The sequence below is a fragment of the Prorops nasuta genome, unplaced genomic scaffold, assembly GCF_024137725.1.
Source record: "Prorops nasuta isolate Cenicafe-Biocafe unplaced genomic scaffold, Cenicafe_Pnas_1.2 PNAS00005, whole genome shotgun sequence".
In the NCBI taxonomy this organism is placed as follows: Eukaryota; Metazoa; Arthropoda; class Insecta; order Hymenoptera; family Bethylidae; genus Prorops; species Prorops nasuta.
The window spans coordinates 3,149,390-3,164,137 of NW_027116802.1; the positions used below are offsets into that span (position 1 = coordinate 3,149,390).

At 36.3% G+C, this 14,748-nt stretch overlaps 2 protein-coding genes across 2 annotated transcripts; one reads left to right on the top strand and one right to left on the bottom strand.

Moving 5' to 3' along the window:
• The first annotated feature begins 4,622 nt into the window (after positions 1–4,622).
• Scamp (secretory carrier membrane protein) lies at positions 4,623–7,022 on the top strand. The gene is made up of 7 exons (XM_066726834.1): positions 4,623–4,954; positions 5,348–5,617; positions 5,695–5,869; positions 5,947–6,103; positions 6,180–6,281; positions 6,361–6,487; positions 6,547–7,022. Exons 1-7 carry the CDS (start codon positions 4,895–4,897, stop codon positions 6,718–6,720), a joined length of 1,065 nt encoding a protein of 354 aa, XP_066582931.1. The 5' UTR covers positions 4,623–4,894; the 3' UTR covers positions 6,721–7,022.
• Positions 7,023–7,204: 182 nt separating this feature from the next.
• On the bottom strand, positions 7,205–10,466 carry LOC136773279 (DNA helicase MCM9-like). The gene is made up of 10 exons (XM_066726833.1): positions 10,034–10,466; positions 9,838–9,979; positions 9,619–9,780; positions 9,100–9,549; positions 8,946–9,021; positions 8,728–8,885; positions 8,263–8,642; positions 7,978–8,187; positions 7,751–7,905; positions 7,205–7,689 (listed from the first exon to the last, which is right to left on the bottom strand). Exons 1-10 carry the CDS (start codon positions 10,126–10,128, stop codon positions 7,637–7,639), a joined length of 1,881 nt encoding a protein of 626 aa, XP_066582930.1. The 5' UTR covers positions 10,129–10,466; the 3' UTR covers positions 7,205–7,636.
• Between the last annotated feature and the right edge of the window lie 4,282 nt (positions 10,467–14,748).

Below are 14,748 nucleotides of genomic sequence, written 5' to 3' on the forward strand. Positions count from 1 at the left end.
GCGTATCACGGTCTTCATAAATCTCCCACATCGCGTTTTACTAATCGCCGAAGGGCACACGAACCACGGACTAAGACTTAATTCGTTGTTTGCTCGGCGACAAGTTTGGTGTCCACGCACGTGCCGTGCCATGTGGCAAGCATGCTCCGTAGTGTGGAAAACAAACACTCCAGCGACCAGCCGAAATGGAGATTTAAAACTACCTAAGCGCCCGAGATACGTACCGTTCTTATTCAACTGTACTCCACTATTCAGTGGTATCTCTCATTGTTTGCAATCCTTCCACCTTTGTTAATCTAATCTGCTTATAAAAAATAAAGTCTAAACATTATTCCGAATGCAGTCACATTAATGAAAATATCATGAATTAATTACACGTGACAAATGTAACTAACGAGCTGCATTGAATTTCACTACTTACAATTGAAGATTTTTGCTTTTTATATTATCGAGTGCATAATATGAAACTTCACTCGAGACTTAGTCCGCTTTTGCGTCTTTCAATCATGTAAATGGAAATGCGGACGTTTTCATTTCAGTAAACTGTACTCCCAGTGTCAACTGCCGCTCAACTATAGTTACATATAGGTCGCAATCGCGAAATAGTGGAAGAGGCCGCGATTGCGCTGAGCAATTTGGCTTCCGTCACTTTCCGAAGTTAAATTTAGTAAGGTACAATTGTGAAATCGCATTCATCTTCTGGCTCTTAGATTGTCTCGCAATACCTTGGAAATGAAATTCTGCCGATATGATAGGAACCTTAGAACACAGTGGGAAATTGGGAAATTGATTCGTGTGTGGTTCAGCTATAGTGTATTATATCAATTTCCACGTAAAGTACAAAGTGAAGCTGGTCGAACCACACACGAATCAATTTCCCACTGTCAACTAATCACTTATATAGGATGATACAAGTAAATACAAGAAATAACGCATGAGAAATATAGCAGAAATTTTGTTCCTACTTCAGAACAATTTTACTTGGATATTATAATATGATTCTATGTAACGACAAAAATAGAAGATAAAAAAGTTTTCATTTGTGACTGCAACAGCTGTTACTTTGCAGCCATTTTGCATATAAACGTCAAACGATAGACACCTGGTGGCCGTTTCATGAAACTTTTCTAAACGAGCAACAATTTCTTCTTTAGCCACTTTTTTTAACTGGATTTGAACGGACAAAAGCTATAATCAGAACTGAAAAGACAAATTAAATTAATAGCCTCGCACGCTACATTTAAGCATTATGAGTGACTTTAAAAATTGGTGTTTTTCTCGCCAGATACAATTTACTGGTAGGTGCGTGGAGGAACTATATGTATAGCGTATAGTAAAATTCGGTAAAGTAAAGCTGAGGAATGAGGGGAGAATCGCTGGGTAACCGTTGTTCCTGAGAATTTCACTTTAGCCGAGCAATTTGTGAATGATATGTGCTTGCTATCTGAGAATCGTAGCGCTTCCGCTTGAGTTTGAATCCGTCTCTCACCCCCACCCTGTCCCTCGTTCTCGCTCTCCCTCTACTACACATTTCTATCCCTTCGTCCTCTTCGTCAATCGTTTCCCTCTTTTGCTCGTCTTGTGTTCCTGCCGTTCTCCCTTCTTCCCTCTTTCATTCGAGCCTTAGCTCTGCCCTTTTCCATGCCCCATCCATGACTCGTCCACTCCTACTCCTCTAGTCAGTGCCGTCAGTGCTCACAGGGTACTGGCAAGAAGTAGACAATTCACAATTAGCAAACACAAACAGAAGCACGAGAGGCTTGGAGTTGCTTGGGACGTGGTGGCAGCGGGCTTAGCCGGAAGCAAGCGTCAGTGGGGAGATTCTGGGATGGCGAAGCGACTAGCTTGGCAGTCCCTGAGCGTCAACCTCTGCACCCACTAAAACACACACACACGTACACATCAAAACACAGAGCATGTGTATTCTCTAAATAACGGGTAGTAAAATCGCGTTAATTTATCACTATATCCACTATTTCTAACGGAAAGCCACTTGTGTTTCGTTAGATTCTTCAATATTTGCTATGGTCTATTGTAATTGAAATGTTTATTATTTGTATTCCTCAAGTGAGGTAAAGACAATGAATTCTAAATAGTTTATATAGAAAGTGGTTGATGGAAAAGCGCTTGCCGTTAGGGAACCGAAGAAGTTGTTCCGGAGAATTTTAGCAGAACGAGAGTCGGGAAGATTTTCAAGGTACACACCCGGTATGTAGGCGGGCGCATCGGGCGAGCACTCACCGTTGCGTTGTGGAACACTTGAAGCCCCAACCAGTTACGGCAACAATAGGCTTTGTCTTCGCGCCGTCGGCGCTCGCAAATTGGTAGAAATCTTGATTAAAGGTGCAATTCCACTGCTGCTTACGGACAAATATGAATTGCAGCCTCGATACACTCATCCCTCTTTGCCTTTTCGACAAGTGAAAATGGGAAAAAGCCACCGATTCTTGCACGGTCTGCTAGAATCTCTTGTACAGTGTCAGATCCCGACGGCTCTTTCAACGTTTAACCATTGTTTTTTCCTCTGCTTGGTGTGTACATTTTTACTACCAGGCTAGAAATAAACAAGAAAGAGAGAAAAGTACCCATTTTTTCCATTTAACAATAATCACTGTAATGAGTTCATCTCCCATTCCCCAATAAAATACACATCTATTTATATCATCATTAACGAATATCTTTTATTCAAGGATTACTTATGTACCAATCAGTTTGGTATTAGAAATATGGAGGAGAGAGGAATATATGGAATTCAATTGGGATAATAACGTTTTGTATATGACAGATGCGACAAAACCTCTTTCTGTAATCCGCCTGCATGTGCAGATTTACCCCCGTGGTGCAAAGCATATACTATTATTAATGCAGCAAATAATGCTTGTTCTGTATCGATATTTGTATGGTTAATATGTTTGTTCCTCTTTTTTCCAATGAAAAATCCTGCGGAAACTGCTGTAATGTGTTATTTGCTATTCGTAATCGATGTTAAATGGGAGATATCGAAACTGTGATAAAATAATCACCTTTATCGAATCGTGTACCCTGACTATATATATAGCAAAGGCCCCGAAGGCTTATTGCCGTGTTCATGCCGTTTCTGCGCAATGTAAACATCACAAAACTGAGTCAATTTACATAACGATAATTGAGACGTACATGAAAGGCCCTCTCTGCCTGACGGCAATAGATTCTACAAATGATGCTTTGAATTTTGAAAAGAGAATCGGTTTTGCAAATTATTTATCGATTTATACTAAATTATCCATTAATATTTTCATTATTCACGTCCACTCTCGCTGTGTATAAATTGAATAATGAACTTATCGATCCTTTCCGTTCTTCACTAAAAACAGTACTTTTTTGTTTAACGACAAAGAAAAGTTGGACGAATTACAGTATTTAAATGCTTATGCGAATTAGATTGCTTTTCACAGTACATTCGTTAACGATACTCTTTTGCGACCTTTGCAAAAGTTGTGCATACGCAGCCCTAGCCCTTATTGCTCTCCTTATTACTATTGTAAACCGGCTGGGACCTTTTATCAGAGACGAGCAAACTGGAACGTTTGAGCCCCTTTGATAAGAAATGTGCTTCATTTATGCTCGGTAAGTTACTGTATTATCATCAGAGGTAGGGCAATGTTAATTACTTTTGCGTAATGCTAAAACACATTCTAGCCATTTCAGTGATTTAAATTTCTAAAGATCATTTGTATTAGCGCTCTCTGTGAATTGAAGGAGGTGATAACGAATGTAGAGGTCTGCATTATCTAGCTTTACTGCACACTCGTAGAGGGAGCCAACAATATCGGACAACCGTCGGCATCTTACCAAAGTAACATTTATTTCGACTGGTTTCAATAAACTAAACTAAGATCGAATTCTAGCTTAGCAAATACTTAAGATGAAGACCGAGCTAAGCATTGTATTAAAGATTAAAATGAGACAATTTATCTTACCCAAGACTGTAGTAAGTTTAAGTTTAGTTTATTGGGAACCGAACAATGGCCATATGATATCTGGCGGCGTAAAAGGAACACTACTGAAAGGGTGCAATTAGTACAGTGAAACATAGAAAAATTCGATTTTTTATTTAAAAAATGTTTGAAGTGAAATCTGTATTTGATGTATTCCATATACATAGTTATATATTATAAAATTTAATTGGTCTATATATAAGCGGCCCTAAAACCGCACCCTTGGAGTAGTTTCTCCTTACGTCACTAGATGTCATATTGACATTGCTCGTTTCTAAATTGAAATTACCACACAGTGGAAAATTGAATCGTATGTAGTTTAGTTAACTTCACTTGCACTTTAACATGAATATTCATATATTAGACTATAGCTGAGCCATATACGAGTCAATTTTTTACTGTGCACCAATTTTTTTTACTTTTGTTAACATCAGTCGATCTAAATCTGTAAATGGTAAACGCCTATTGTCGTCGGTCATCACAATCGTCACACTCTCAACCCCTCAACTCAAGGGAGCCTCAAATACTATAGTTAAAAATAGCGTCCTTATTAAAAGTAGAGGTCGCTATCGAACAACTATGAAAGAGATAGAATGGATAAAATGACGTCTTGAACTCTTGAGTGACTTGATTCAACGGTCGCGCCTGAGTCTTATCGTCCGGTGGATTAGACTTTACGTCAGATCTTCGTCATCACTGTCTGACACCACTCCAGTGCCAGTACTGCCAGTGCCGATTTTGCCAAACAGTGCAAACAGTGCTGAATTACCAATTATACCAAGTCAGTTATCACAGAAGTAGCTGAAACAGCATGGGTCATTCTTAAACAAGTTTTGATAAGATCATTTTAATTGTATTAAAATCAAACAATTATTAAAACTTCTCAATCGCGGTTCAGAAAATATTGAACCGTCAAAATGTCCGGCTTCGATGAGCCTAATCCGTTTGGAGAACCTATGGTTAACGATCCTTTTGCGGTATGTATAAAATATCTCAGTTGACAGTATTGATGATAAGAAGGTATGCAGAGCCATACTGAGTCATAATTGTACTTGTCAAAATTGTTTTAAAAAATTTCACCCTTCATTTTACTTTTGTTACTATTAAATTTGTAAAGAATGTTATCATTTAAAAAATAATCTATAATGCACCTGAATGGATAGTCTATTCTTATTAAAATTATAAAACTAATGTAAACTTATTTTTATTTGTAACTATACAAAATTTTCACACAACGTTTCTCTGGTGATTCAAAGATCTAGTTAGTTTCTGGTTTAATGTTTTTATCAATTTCTATATAACTTTAGTGTGTCATGCCTGCTTTATTAAAACAACAATAATATTAATATATTAATTAATATTTTCATTAGGATCCCGCAGTCTTAAGAGCAGTTAATTCCACACCTGCTAATACAGGTATTGAAGATTATAACCCATTTGCTGAAACACATACTCAAAATACATCTCAAATAAGAGGTGCAGCAAATCCTCCCCTCTATGGAGGTATGGGAGCAACTCCAATACCAGCGACCCTACGACCTTCTAATCAGGATCCACCACCTCCCGAATACACTCGTACTCCTCAGCAAGTAGTAAACGAAGCTCTTAGTAATGTTGCAACTAGTCCAACATCAACAAGTGTAAAGCCCAATATTTCAATTAATTTACCATATGCAGGCTTTAAAATCTGACTAATTAATGATTAAACTGGTTTTAGATGGCAGATGATGAGGAATTGAGAGCCAGAAGAGGTAGGCTTCATTCAGAGCTTTACAATTGGCCTCCATTACCTGCAAAATGTTGCTGCCAGCCTTGTTTTTATCAAGATATTGATATTGAAATACATGCTAATTTTCAAAAAGTTGTCAGGCACTTATATTATCTTTGGATATGTATGTGCTTTTGTGTTTACTGTTAACGTAACTAATCATAAGAACCGTTAATTTTATTAAATATTTTTTATCTGCAGTTCACGGATGTGTAATGTTATTGAATTGTTTTGGTGGACTTATACTTTTGCTCGCTGAAGGTGATGCAACAACATTTGGACTGGCTCTTCTTTATCTTATACTTTTCACTCCATTTTCATTTTTATGCTGGTTTAGACCTGCATACCGAGCATTCAAGTAAGTTACAAAATAATTTTCACATTAATTTTTTATGCTGCAAATATACTAATTTAACTTTATTCTGAATCAACAGAAATGACAGCTCATTCTTTTTCATGGTATTCTTCTTTGTTTTCTTTTTCCAACTAATTGTAACAACTATTCAAGCGTTAGGAATTCATAATTCAGGAACTTGGTAATTATAACTTTATACTTTTACATTTAAACCTTGAAAGAAAAATTTAAATGTTGTACAATTTGTCTTATTATTTTAGTGGTTTATTGGTCGCCATTACTTCATTTGGTAAATCGCCGACTAAAGTTATTATTGGTATTTTGATGCTCATCATTACACTAGGATTTGTTGCTGCAGCTCTTGGAGATTTGCTATTACTGACAAAGGTATATTAAAAGCTTGATCAATTCTAAAACTAAGTTATAACAAAATTAATATTTCCCAGATTCATCGCATTTACCGCTCATCCGGCGCGAGTGTTTCTAAAGCCCAACAAGAATTTGCAGCTACATTTTTAAGAAGTGAACACGTTCAAAATGCTGCGACCAATATTGCTGCTAATGCCGTGCGAACTCAAATGGCTAATGCTGCCCAACAGGCCCAACAGCCACGCTATTAGATAAATAAATGATTTATCTCAAGATCAAATACACAGTGTGCTTTCAAGCCCATGTTTTAAGAATCTGGTATATCCTTTTAGCTGAAAAGTTTACTTAAAAGCTATATCCATAGTGTATATGAAGTTCTTTAATGTTAAAGTTTATGTTTTGATTCATTTTAAACATTACAATACATTTAATTTTATATGAACGATAATTTACTTTAATGTATAAAATTCGTTTAGATGATAACTCGTCGCATACGATATATATTTTTCTCATTAAATATGCGCATACACATATATTTATATATACATTTAAATATATATACCCTACTTCTATGTAAATTGTATTATTATGTTTGAGTATTTAAAATGTACAAGAATATTTCTCTCTGATGAAGTTAAGATCCAAGTATAAAAAATTAATTTCATTACAAACATTTAAGTGAATTTTATTGATGGTAGAAGAAGATAATGAATATTGATATGATACTAAAATAGTACTTATTACTTTACTATAAGCCAGCAATAATTAAAACAGTTAAAATTTGATGTGTACTTCCCTCTGTTAAAGTTTCTCGTAAATGTATTTCTAAGTAATGCATGAATGTTTTATTTGATACTTACAAAATTTATGTTAGTAACTTAACATTTTTATTTGATGCTAAAAGTTATTGAATAATATTTACACATATACATTAAAATTAATTATAAATAGTTAAAGCATTTAATGAGCATTTATATAAAATATTTAAGAATATAAAGTATCGCGTTAATTTATTTTATTAAGTATTGCCTTTAATTTAAATGCTGTTATAATTTTAGCGAAAAAGAAAAATACATTAATTATATATTTTCAATTTTATACTCTTAAATTAAAATTAAATCACTAACTTCTTTTATGTCATTTAAACTATTTAACTAAAAGCAATTTTTATAGCAAATGCTCCATTTCTTCAAGGCCTATTATCTGTAGCAATTTTCTTCCTAACAAAAAAGAAGCAATTGAAAATATTGTATATACTAAATTTAAGAATATATATCTCACCTCTGGCACGATAAGTTTCCATTGGATCAACTGGAAACGAACAATTAAGTTCTTTCTCAATCGGGGAGATAGTGCCAATTAAATCTGCAGCAATTAATGCATCCATAATACCAATTTCCGATCTATACATTAGTCGAGCATGACCCTCAGCCAGTCTTAAAATTTAAGAGTTATTCCAAATTGTAGACGAAAATCTTAAGAAAGGCAATGTTCTCTTTACGTCATACCTTATTAAACTGTCTAAAAGCCGAACTGTTGTACGTTCAGCTCTCCTATCTGGATTTGACCTATGATAAAGATACGTAGCACTCAATATTTTTTTAGCGAACTTGGTTAACACTGGCTTTAACGTGTGAATATGAGCGAAATATTCGCGTAAGCTTTCTTCTTTCCATATTCCTTCAGATTTTAAGAAATCCATCGGCTTTGTGGACTCACTTAAAGGAGAAAATAGGAATATGGCATTAATACAAATTTTCTTCAATAATAAAATACAGTAAATTTTAAATTACTTTAGCATTTTATTATCATGATTTGTACGGGCAGCATGTAATATGTGATCAGATGTCATTTTATCCCACTCAGCATTCTTATTATCTTTGAGGAGTAAAATTAAATCAAAACGAGAAAGAAGAGGATTTCCTAAACGCGTTTTCCATTCATCATCGTCGGTAAATCGGCCTCCTACTGGATTAATAGCAGCAATAACAGAGCAGCGGGTGTTCAATGAGCTCACCATGCCTGCTTTTGCAATAGAGACTGTTTGTTGCTCCATTGCTTCATGTACAGCTGCTCTGTCTTGTGCGCTCATTGTTGTGAATTCATCTACACAGCAAATACCTCCATCCGCTAAAACCAAAGCTCCTGCTTCCAAATGCCAACCATCAGTATCCTAGGATTGTAAACGAGTTGTAGCATATTTTTCGAAAAATATAGAAGTATTCTGACTAAGGGTTACATCTTTTACATAAAAATACTTTTACTGCTGCTGCTGTTAGTCCAGCCGCAGTTGTACCAACTCCAGTTGTAAGTACGGATCTTACTGCTAATCGGGATGCCGCGCGCAAAATTTGCGATTTACCTGTCCCTGGATCACCTATCATAAGTAAATGAGGTTCGCCCCTAACACGCGTGCCTATAATAAATAACTCAATGAAGCTAAAAGAATATAGTTTCTATCAGTTATTAGCCTTACCTGCATCATTCATTTTAGGAACACCACCTGCTAGAATAACAGCTAGTGCTAATTTTATAGTATGCATGCCATACAACTGTGATGATAATGTAGAAATTTAGTTTTAATATTTTTTTGATAAGTTTTCTATGAATTGATTTCTCTAATAACATACCTGAGGACAAATTGACATTAAGATTCTATCCCTTCCAACCAACGACTTAGACTTATATTGATTCCAATAATCGCTAAAAATATCTTTCATCTCTTGATTTGAGAAAGTTGTCTCTGATAATTTTCGCCGTACTGATACACTGTTTGCAATCATGATTATTGTAGCCACAGCTCGTATATCTGCTTTCAATGTTCCCCATTTATGTATATACATTCCATTAATTGTTACATTATCCCCTGGTCTACATTTGTCAACCAAATCATCCAACAATACCACTTGTAGACTTACAGCATATGTGCTGTTGTTATTCATTGTATAATTTTCTTGAATCTTTATTTCTTGATAATCAGAACAGTCATCTGGTTCCAATATTGTAATAGCAGAAATATTTTTGACATGACAAGATTCGCATTCTTTGACTTCCCTAAATGTTTGTCTTTCCCATTCCAACTGCAAAAGTAAAATATATTTAATTTGGTAGATAAACAGTTACATAGAAAAGCTTTATAATAAACTTACTTTTATTAACGTTACATGGTCACATTTTTTACATTTGTAACGTTTTAGAAGTTTTAATACAGTGGGCTGTGATGTTCGTACTACAATACCACTAATAGAAATCAAGCCTCCAATTTGTCTTTCATCAATTGCGGGAGGAACTCCAGTAATCCTTGTTTTCACCTGAGTAAGAAAGTACATTATTTTTATATAAAAATTTTAATATTAATAATATAATACCCTTTTTTTGACTATTTGATCATTATTTGCCAATTCCTTTTGAGCTTCTATGGCTCCAATATCACATAAAGGTAAAAAAATTCTTGGTCGTTGCAGGATTTTATTGGCATTTTCAACATCAACATCAAATAACGACAAAAAGCTAAAAATTAAATATTATATTACACTATAAAAAATCTTGGATAAAGAATCATACTTTATGTAAATTGAGTAACAGAGATGATCCTCAGGAGCATTTAAAATATGCAATAGCTCCTCCGAGTGATACTTTAAAAAATATTCTTTCAACATTTTAAAACCTAAAGATTATGTAGCATCGAGTGAAATCACGTTAATTTAATCAGACATGAAATTTTAAGCAAACTAGAAATGCTTTTTAAGTTTATAGTAACAGGATAGTGTAATATTAGCTACATTACAGAAAATAGCGCGGTTCCCAATGTCAATTATTTAATAGTCTGGTACAGACTACTACAGACTCTACAGAGTACAGACTGCTACAGACAGACCATAGAGTTTTTAGGTTAGGTTACACTTGCACGTGCAAATACTGCAAATGCATGCAGCGAGCGAGTGGAGCGAGTAGTGACAGACGATCGAGACCGGGCCACACACACACACACACACACACACAACCCCGCCAACCCCGCTAACCACAGGACGACCTATAGTAACACTATACATACAGCATACAGACTCATTCTTAACGCCGGTTGTTCCATCAGAGGTACATACCCATCTGTGAAATTTATGGATTTGGCAAAAAATGGAAACTATAGTCAATTCTATTCATTTTCAATCTTTATTAAACATATATTTAGCAAGATATTTACCAATTAATAGAAAAGGTGGTCCTTCCTTATTCGAATAAAAATAGGTATACGACAGAACATATATTTTTTTTTAATTTTTGAGAGAATACTGCACAGTATTACTAAATTTGAAAATGAATTTTTAGGAACCGTATATATAATTAATTGGATGAATTAGGAAAATTTTCGTAATTATCGTATAATTACAGATTAATGACAATAAAGTATATATAAATTGAAATTGATTATTTTATTAATTGATCTGTATATCAGTAATATCTAATCGTAGCTTCACTGTGAAAAATCGAGCTTCTGAGTAAATGAGCTAATGATCCTTAAACCTACTGTATTATACACGGTCTCTTCAAGGAATATTTCATTCCTTTCCGATCAATGTAGTCTGGGGAGCATTATTCATAATTGAAGCTCTTTGTTATTGGGACTGGAGAGAGAAGAGATGTAAAAATAATAAGGATAAAGAAAACTGCGTCTACTAATTAAGCGGCTTTAATGAAATCTTCGGATAAGGCGAGGCGAGAACAGAAGTTTTCACTGGTATTCCAAAATGAGGAGATGGAGCATTTAATTAAACTCCGAGCAGCGACGCTTGGAATTAATCACACGAGTATGATTTATGTTCCATCAGGGGCTATTTACGCAGTCGCGGCTGTGGATCGACTGGCATTTTGACTATATCGATATGGGCCATGTGGTCCAAATGAAGAAATGAAGATATCCAAGCTCCAGTTCCTGTCCCAAGGCAGCAAAGGATGGAGAAGTTTTGTGACGAGGGTCAAGTGGCAGCATCAACCTAGCAATTCCAAACGTGCAACGACCGTCCCCTTTAACATGGAGATATATTGGGCCAAGAGTACTACGTCCTTGGTGGGCTAAAGGAAGCAAGGGTGGATGCGAAAAATTAGTACCAGGTCAAAAGATCCACAGCTTATACTTGCTTAGTACTTATAGAAAAATACGCGCCATACAATTTCAGCCGCACCCTTGTTGTACAATACAATATATCGGTGTATTCTTACCAAATATTTGGATAACAAATTGTGCCGAATGAAGCTTATCGAAGGGTCAGGGGATATAAAATTAATATGGTTAATAAATGTTGGGGCAAACTATAGATGGTGGGAAATTAGAGGACAAATACGGTACTCTTGGCGCGCATTAACGTTAAAGGGTTGGATGTGCTCGAAAAACCTTTGAGCCACCGGTATTCGTGAAAGACGCGTGAACTGTACATTACATTCGTCTATTGAATGGTTCCAATTCGTAGGATTCCTTTGGTGCACTTTGCTCCAGATACGGCATATCCTCCTAAAAGGAGGATCTTATCCTTATCTCGTTTCTCCTTCCAGCCCTACGAATATTTCTATTCATTTGCTAATACTGATGATACGTCAGCGCCTGAGGATTCTTCTTTAAAGCGAATATTCCCTTTGGCGAGGCTGACTAAGAGAATTTACGAACGCCTTTCTTCCAGCACAGCCTTTGGACTATGTGAAACGAAATCAGGTTAATGTCAGCGTCAATGAGCGCGATTTAGTAGCGCCAACGAAGAGCTCTTCTCCAAAGGGGGAAAACAATTTGTATGCCCGAATAGAAGCCTGAATGTGCTTAGTTAGCATTGTGTCACTTGAGCGATTCGACTCTAAACCTTGGAACAAATAACGTAGACCTTTCTTTGCTATATATTTATTGTATATATATACATGCACCTATATATTCTATTACAAAGTAGCATATTTCGGGAAAGTTTTGAAGAGAAACCTTTGATTCGTGTATAATTTGCTCGTTAGATCGTAAAAACCGTGCTGTACATAATGGATGACATATAGTAAAGTAAATACAAGGGGCATTATTTCGATCGTGAAAGGACCGCTTGATCGTTCGAACGCACTGGAACTTTTTTTATCCCGAAGGCTTCAGGGTCTCTCCTCTCCTCTACAGATATAAATTATCGAAATATCCACACGAGCCGTCGAACGTGAGCCATGGTCCTGCTTGCGGGGGGGTTTCTGTGATGAGGTAATAAAGATATAAGACGGCATTTTATAGGTCTAAGAGCTCCGGGCAAGAAAGTCATCAAACAACAACTCGATTAAACTTCCATCGCCTGTAACATCTGTTATTCAGATTGAAAAATTTTAAATGAATATTATCTTCTTTGTCTTTTACAAAGATATAATATTTTCATGAAACATGCGTGCGTGTAAATATGGTAGAATTTTATTCAACTATAATCTCACGCTAATTAGTGAAGCTAATGAAAAGTTGCCTGTAACTTATTAAACAAGAATTTTATATAAAGTTAGGCACCTCGCAAAAACCGTTGGTAATCCTCGCTGAATTCATAAATGTTCCTAGCGTTCAGCGAGCGAACTGATTCATAAATCATTTGTTGATTTCCCAAGCATCGACGGCGAAGGTAGCGTTAATGCTTAAGTGAGTTTATCTCATTTTTATTTTATAGTATCGCGATTTTCCTTTTTCTTTTGTTCATTTTCGTGTGACTTCTCGTCTTCCGGAAGAAAGAAGGCTTTCTTGCAGAGATAAATTTTGTTTAGAGAGGATGGCGTGTCTAGTGGTATCAGCGTATTAACTTTGTTGATGAAGTATTCAGTTGACACGAACATGTGTCTTGACCCGAGTACTTATACATTCCTTCTCTATCCTTAGGCCGTACATATATATATATATATATATAGTGAAGGATGAAAAGATGCGAGCAGGAATAACAAGGATGCATAGCACCTGGGTGCACTACGTTATATCTAACGCTATTTTAAAGTCATCTCCGAAGGACATAATCTTGGGTATGAAACTTCATTTCCCTACTTCATTTTTTGTTAGTATTAGCTCTTTTCAGGTTTAACGGTGATCTAGGAAGATAACGCTCTACAGCTTTTGGAGAAACGACGAAATTCGCTGACAGATTAGATAGCCAGCGAGCCAAGTCGGCGTTAACCCAGATTCCTACGGGTCGATAGCTTTGCCATGCAAAATATACTATATACATATATCGTCCACATACATACATCATTTTTTGAATCGACGCGTCGTTGCACGGCGAAGAATCTAGCCGACATATGGCGACATATTTTACACACGGGATATTCCTCCCATTACACGGAAGAGACCTCGCCGAATCACTCTTCTTCCCACGGGCGTTTCTACCAACTGTTCTCCCTCTCTCTCTCTCTCTCTCTTGGTACCATAAGTTAAGCAGAATTTTATTTCGGGCATATAAGTGTCGAAAAACGATCGTTCCACGCATGAATACGTGGAAAACATATATTATCTCCTCATTGCTATACCGCCCCGGGGAACGGTGCGGCATTTTTAAAAAATCGAGCGTCGTTTTCGCCGGGTGTTACACCTCGTAAATTAACAGCGGGAGGTGGACGGCTTGGCCTAGCATAGGAATATGGCGACTGAAGTCATCCGAGATTCTTGAAATATGACCGTACAGTGACTTTGCAACAATTTTCTAATCGTCCACAATGTTCGTCAATAGCACACTTTGTTCCCCCTTACCGCCTCTCATTCGCCATTCAAATTGATGCATTGACATTCCACAGGATTTTCCTTTAATCAATAAAGTTCCCCGGCGGGGATCGCCCAGAACGATTTAATATCACCAGCTGCTGGGATAAGACAGGCTGGGGGATAATTGTTCATTAAGTAATCTCGCTAAAGAAAAAAGGGAAGACCTTTCCAAGTGCTTAATCGATTGATATAGCTAGCATCGTGTATTACATAGTATCGTTGGTTGTTGTTGCCATGATTCTCTGGCTAATGCTGTAAGATTAATGCGAATAAATAAGCCAAGAGCGATTAAACAGTCGGTCCAGGTTGCCATATATAGGGGAACAAAATTGTCCACGTGATTCGTTCATCTCCGGTGATATCTTCCAAGTACGATGATAGCCGTGTATTCGAGACTAATTGTTTCTTTCATCGAGGATAACTGTGCACGAAGCCATTCGATCATGGAGGATGATCTATAGGAAGGAAAATCTTGTTAGGCGAGATGCAGGTGGTCATCCTGAACAACGAGGAACTGAGCTTGATGGATAGCTGGTGCAAT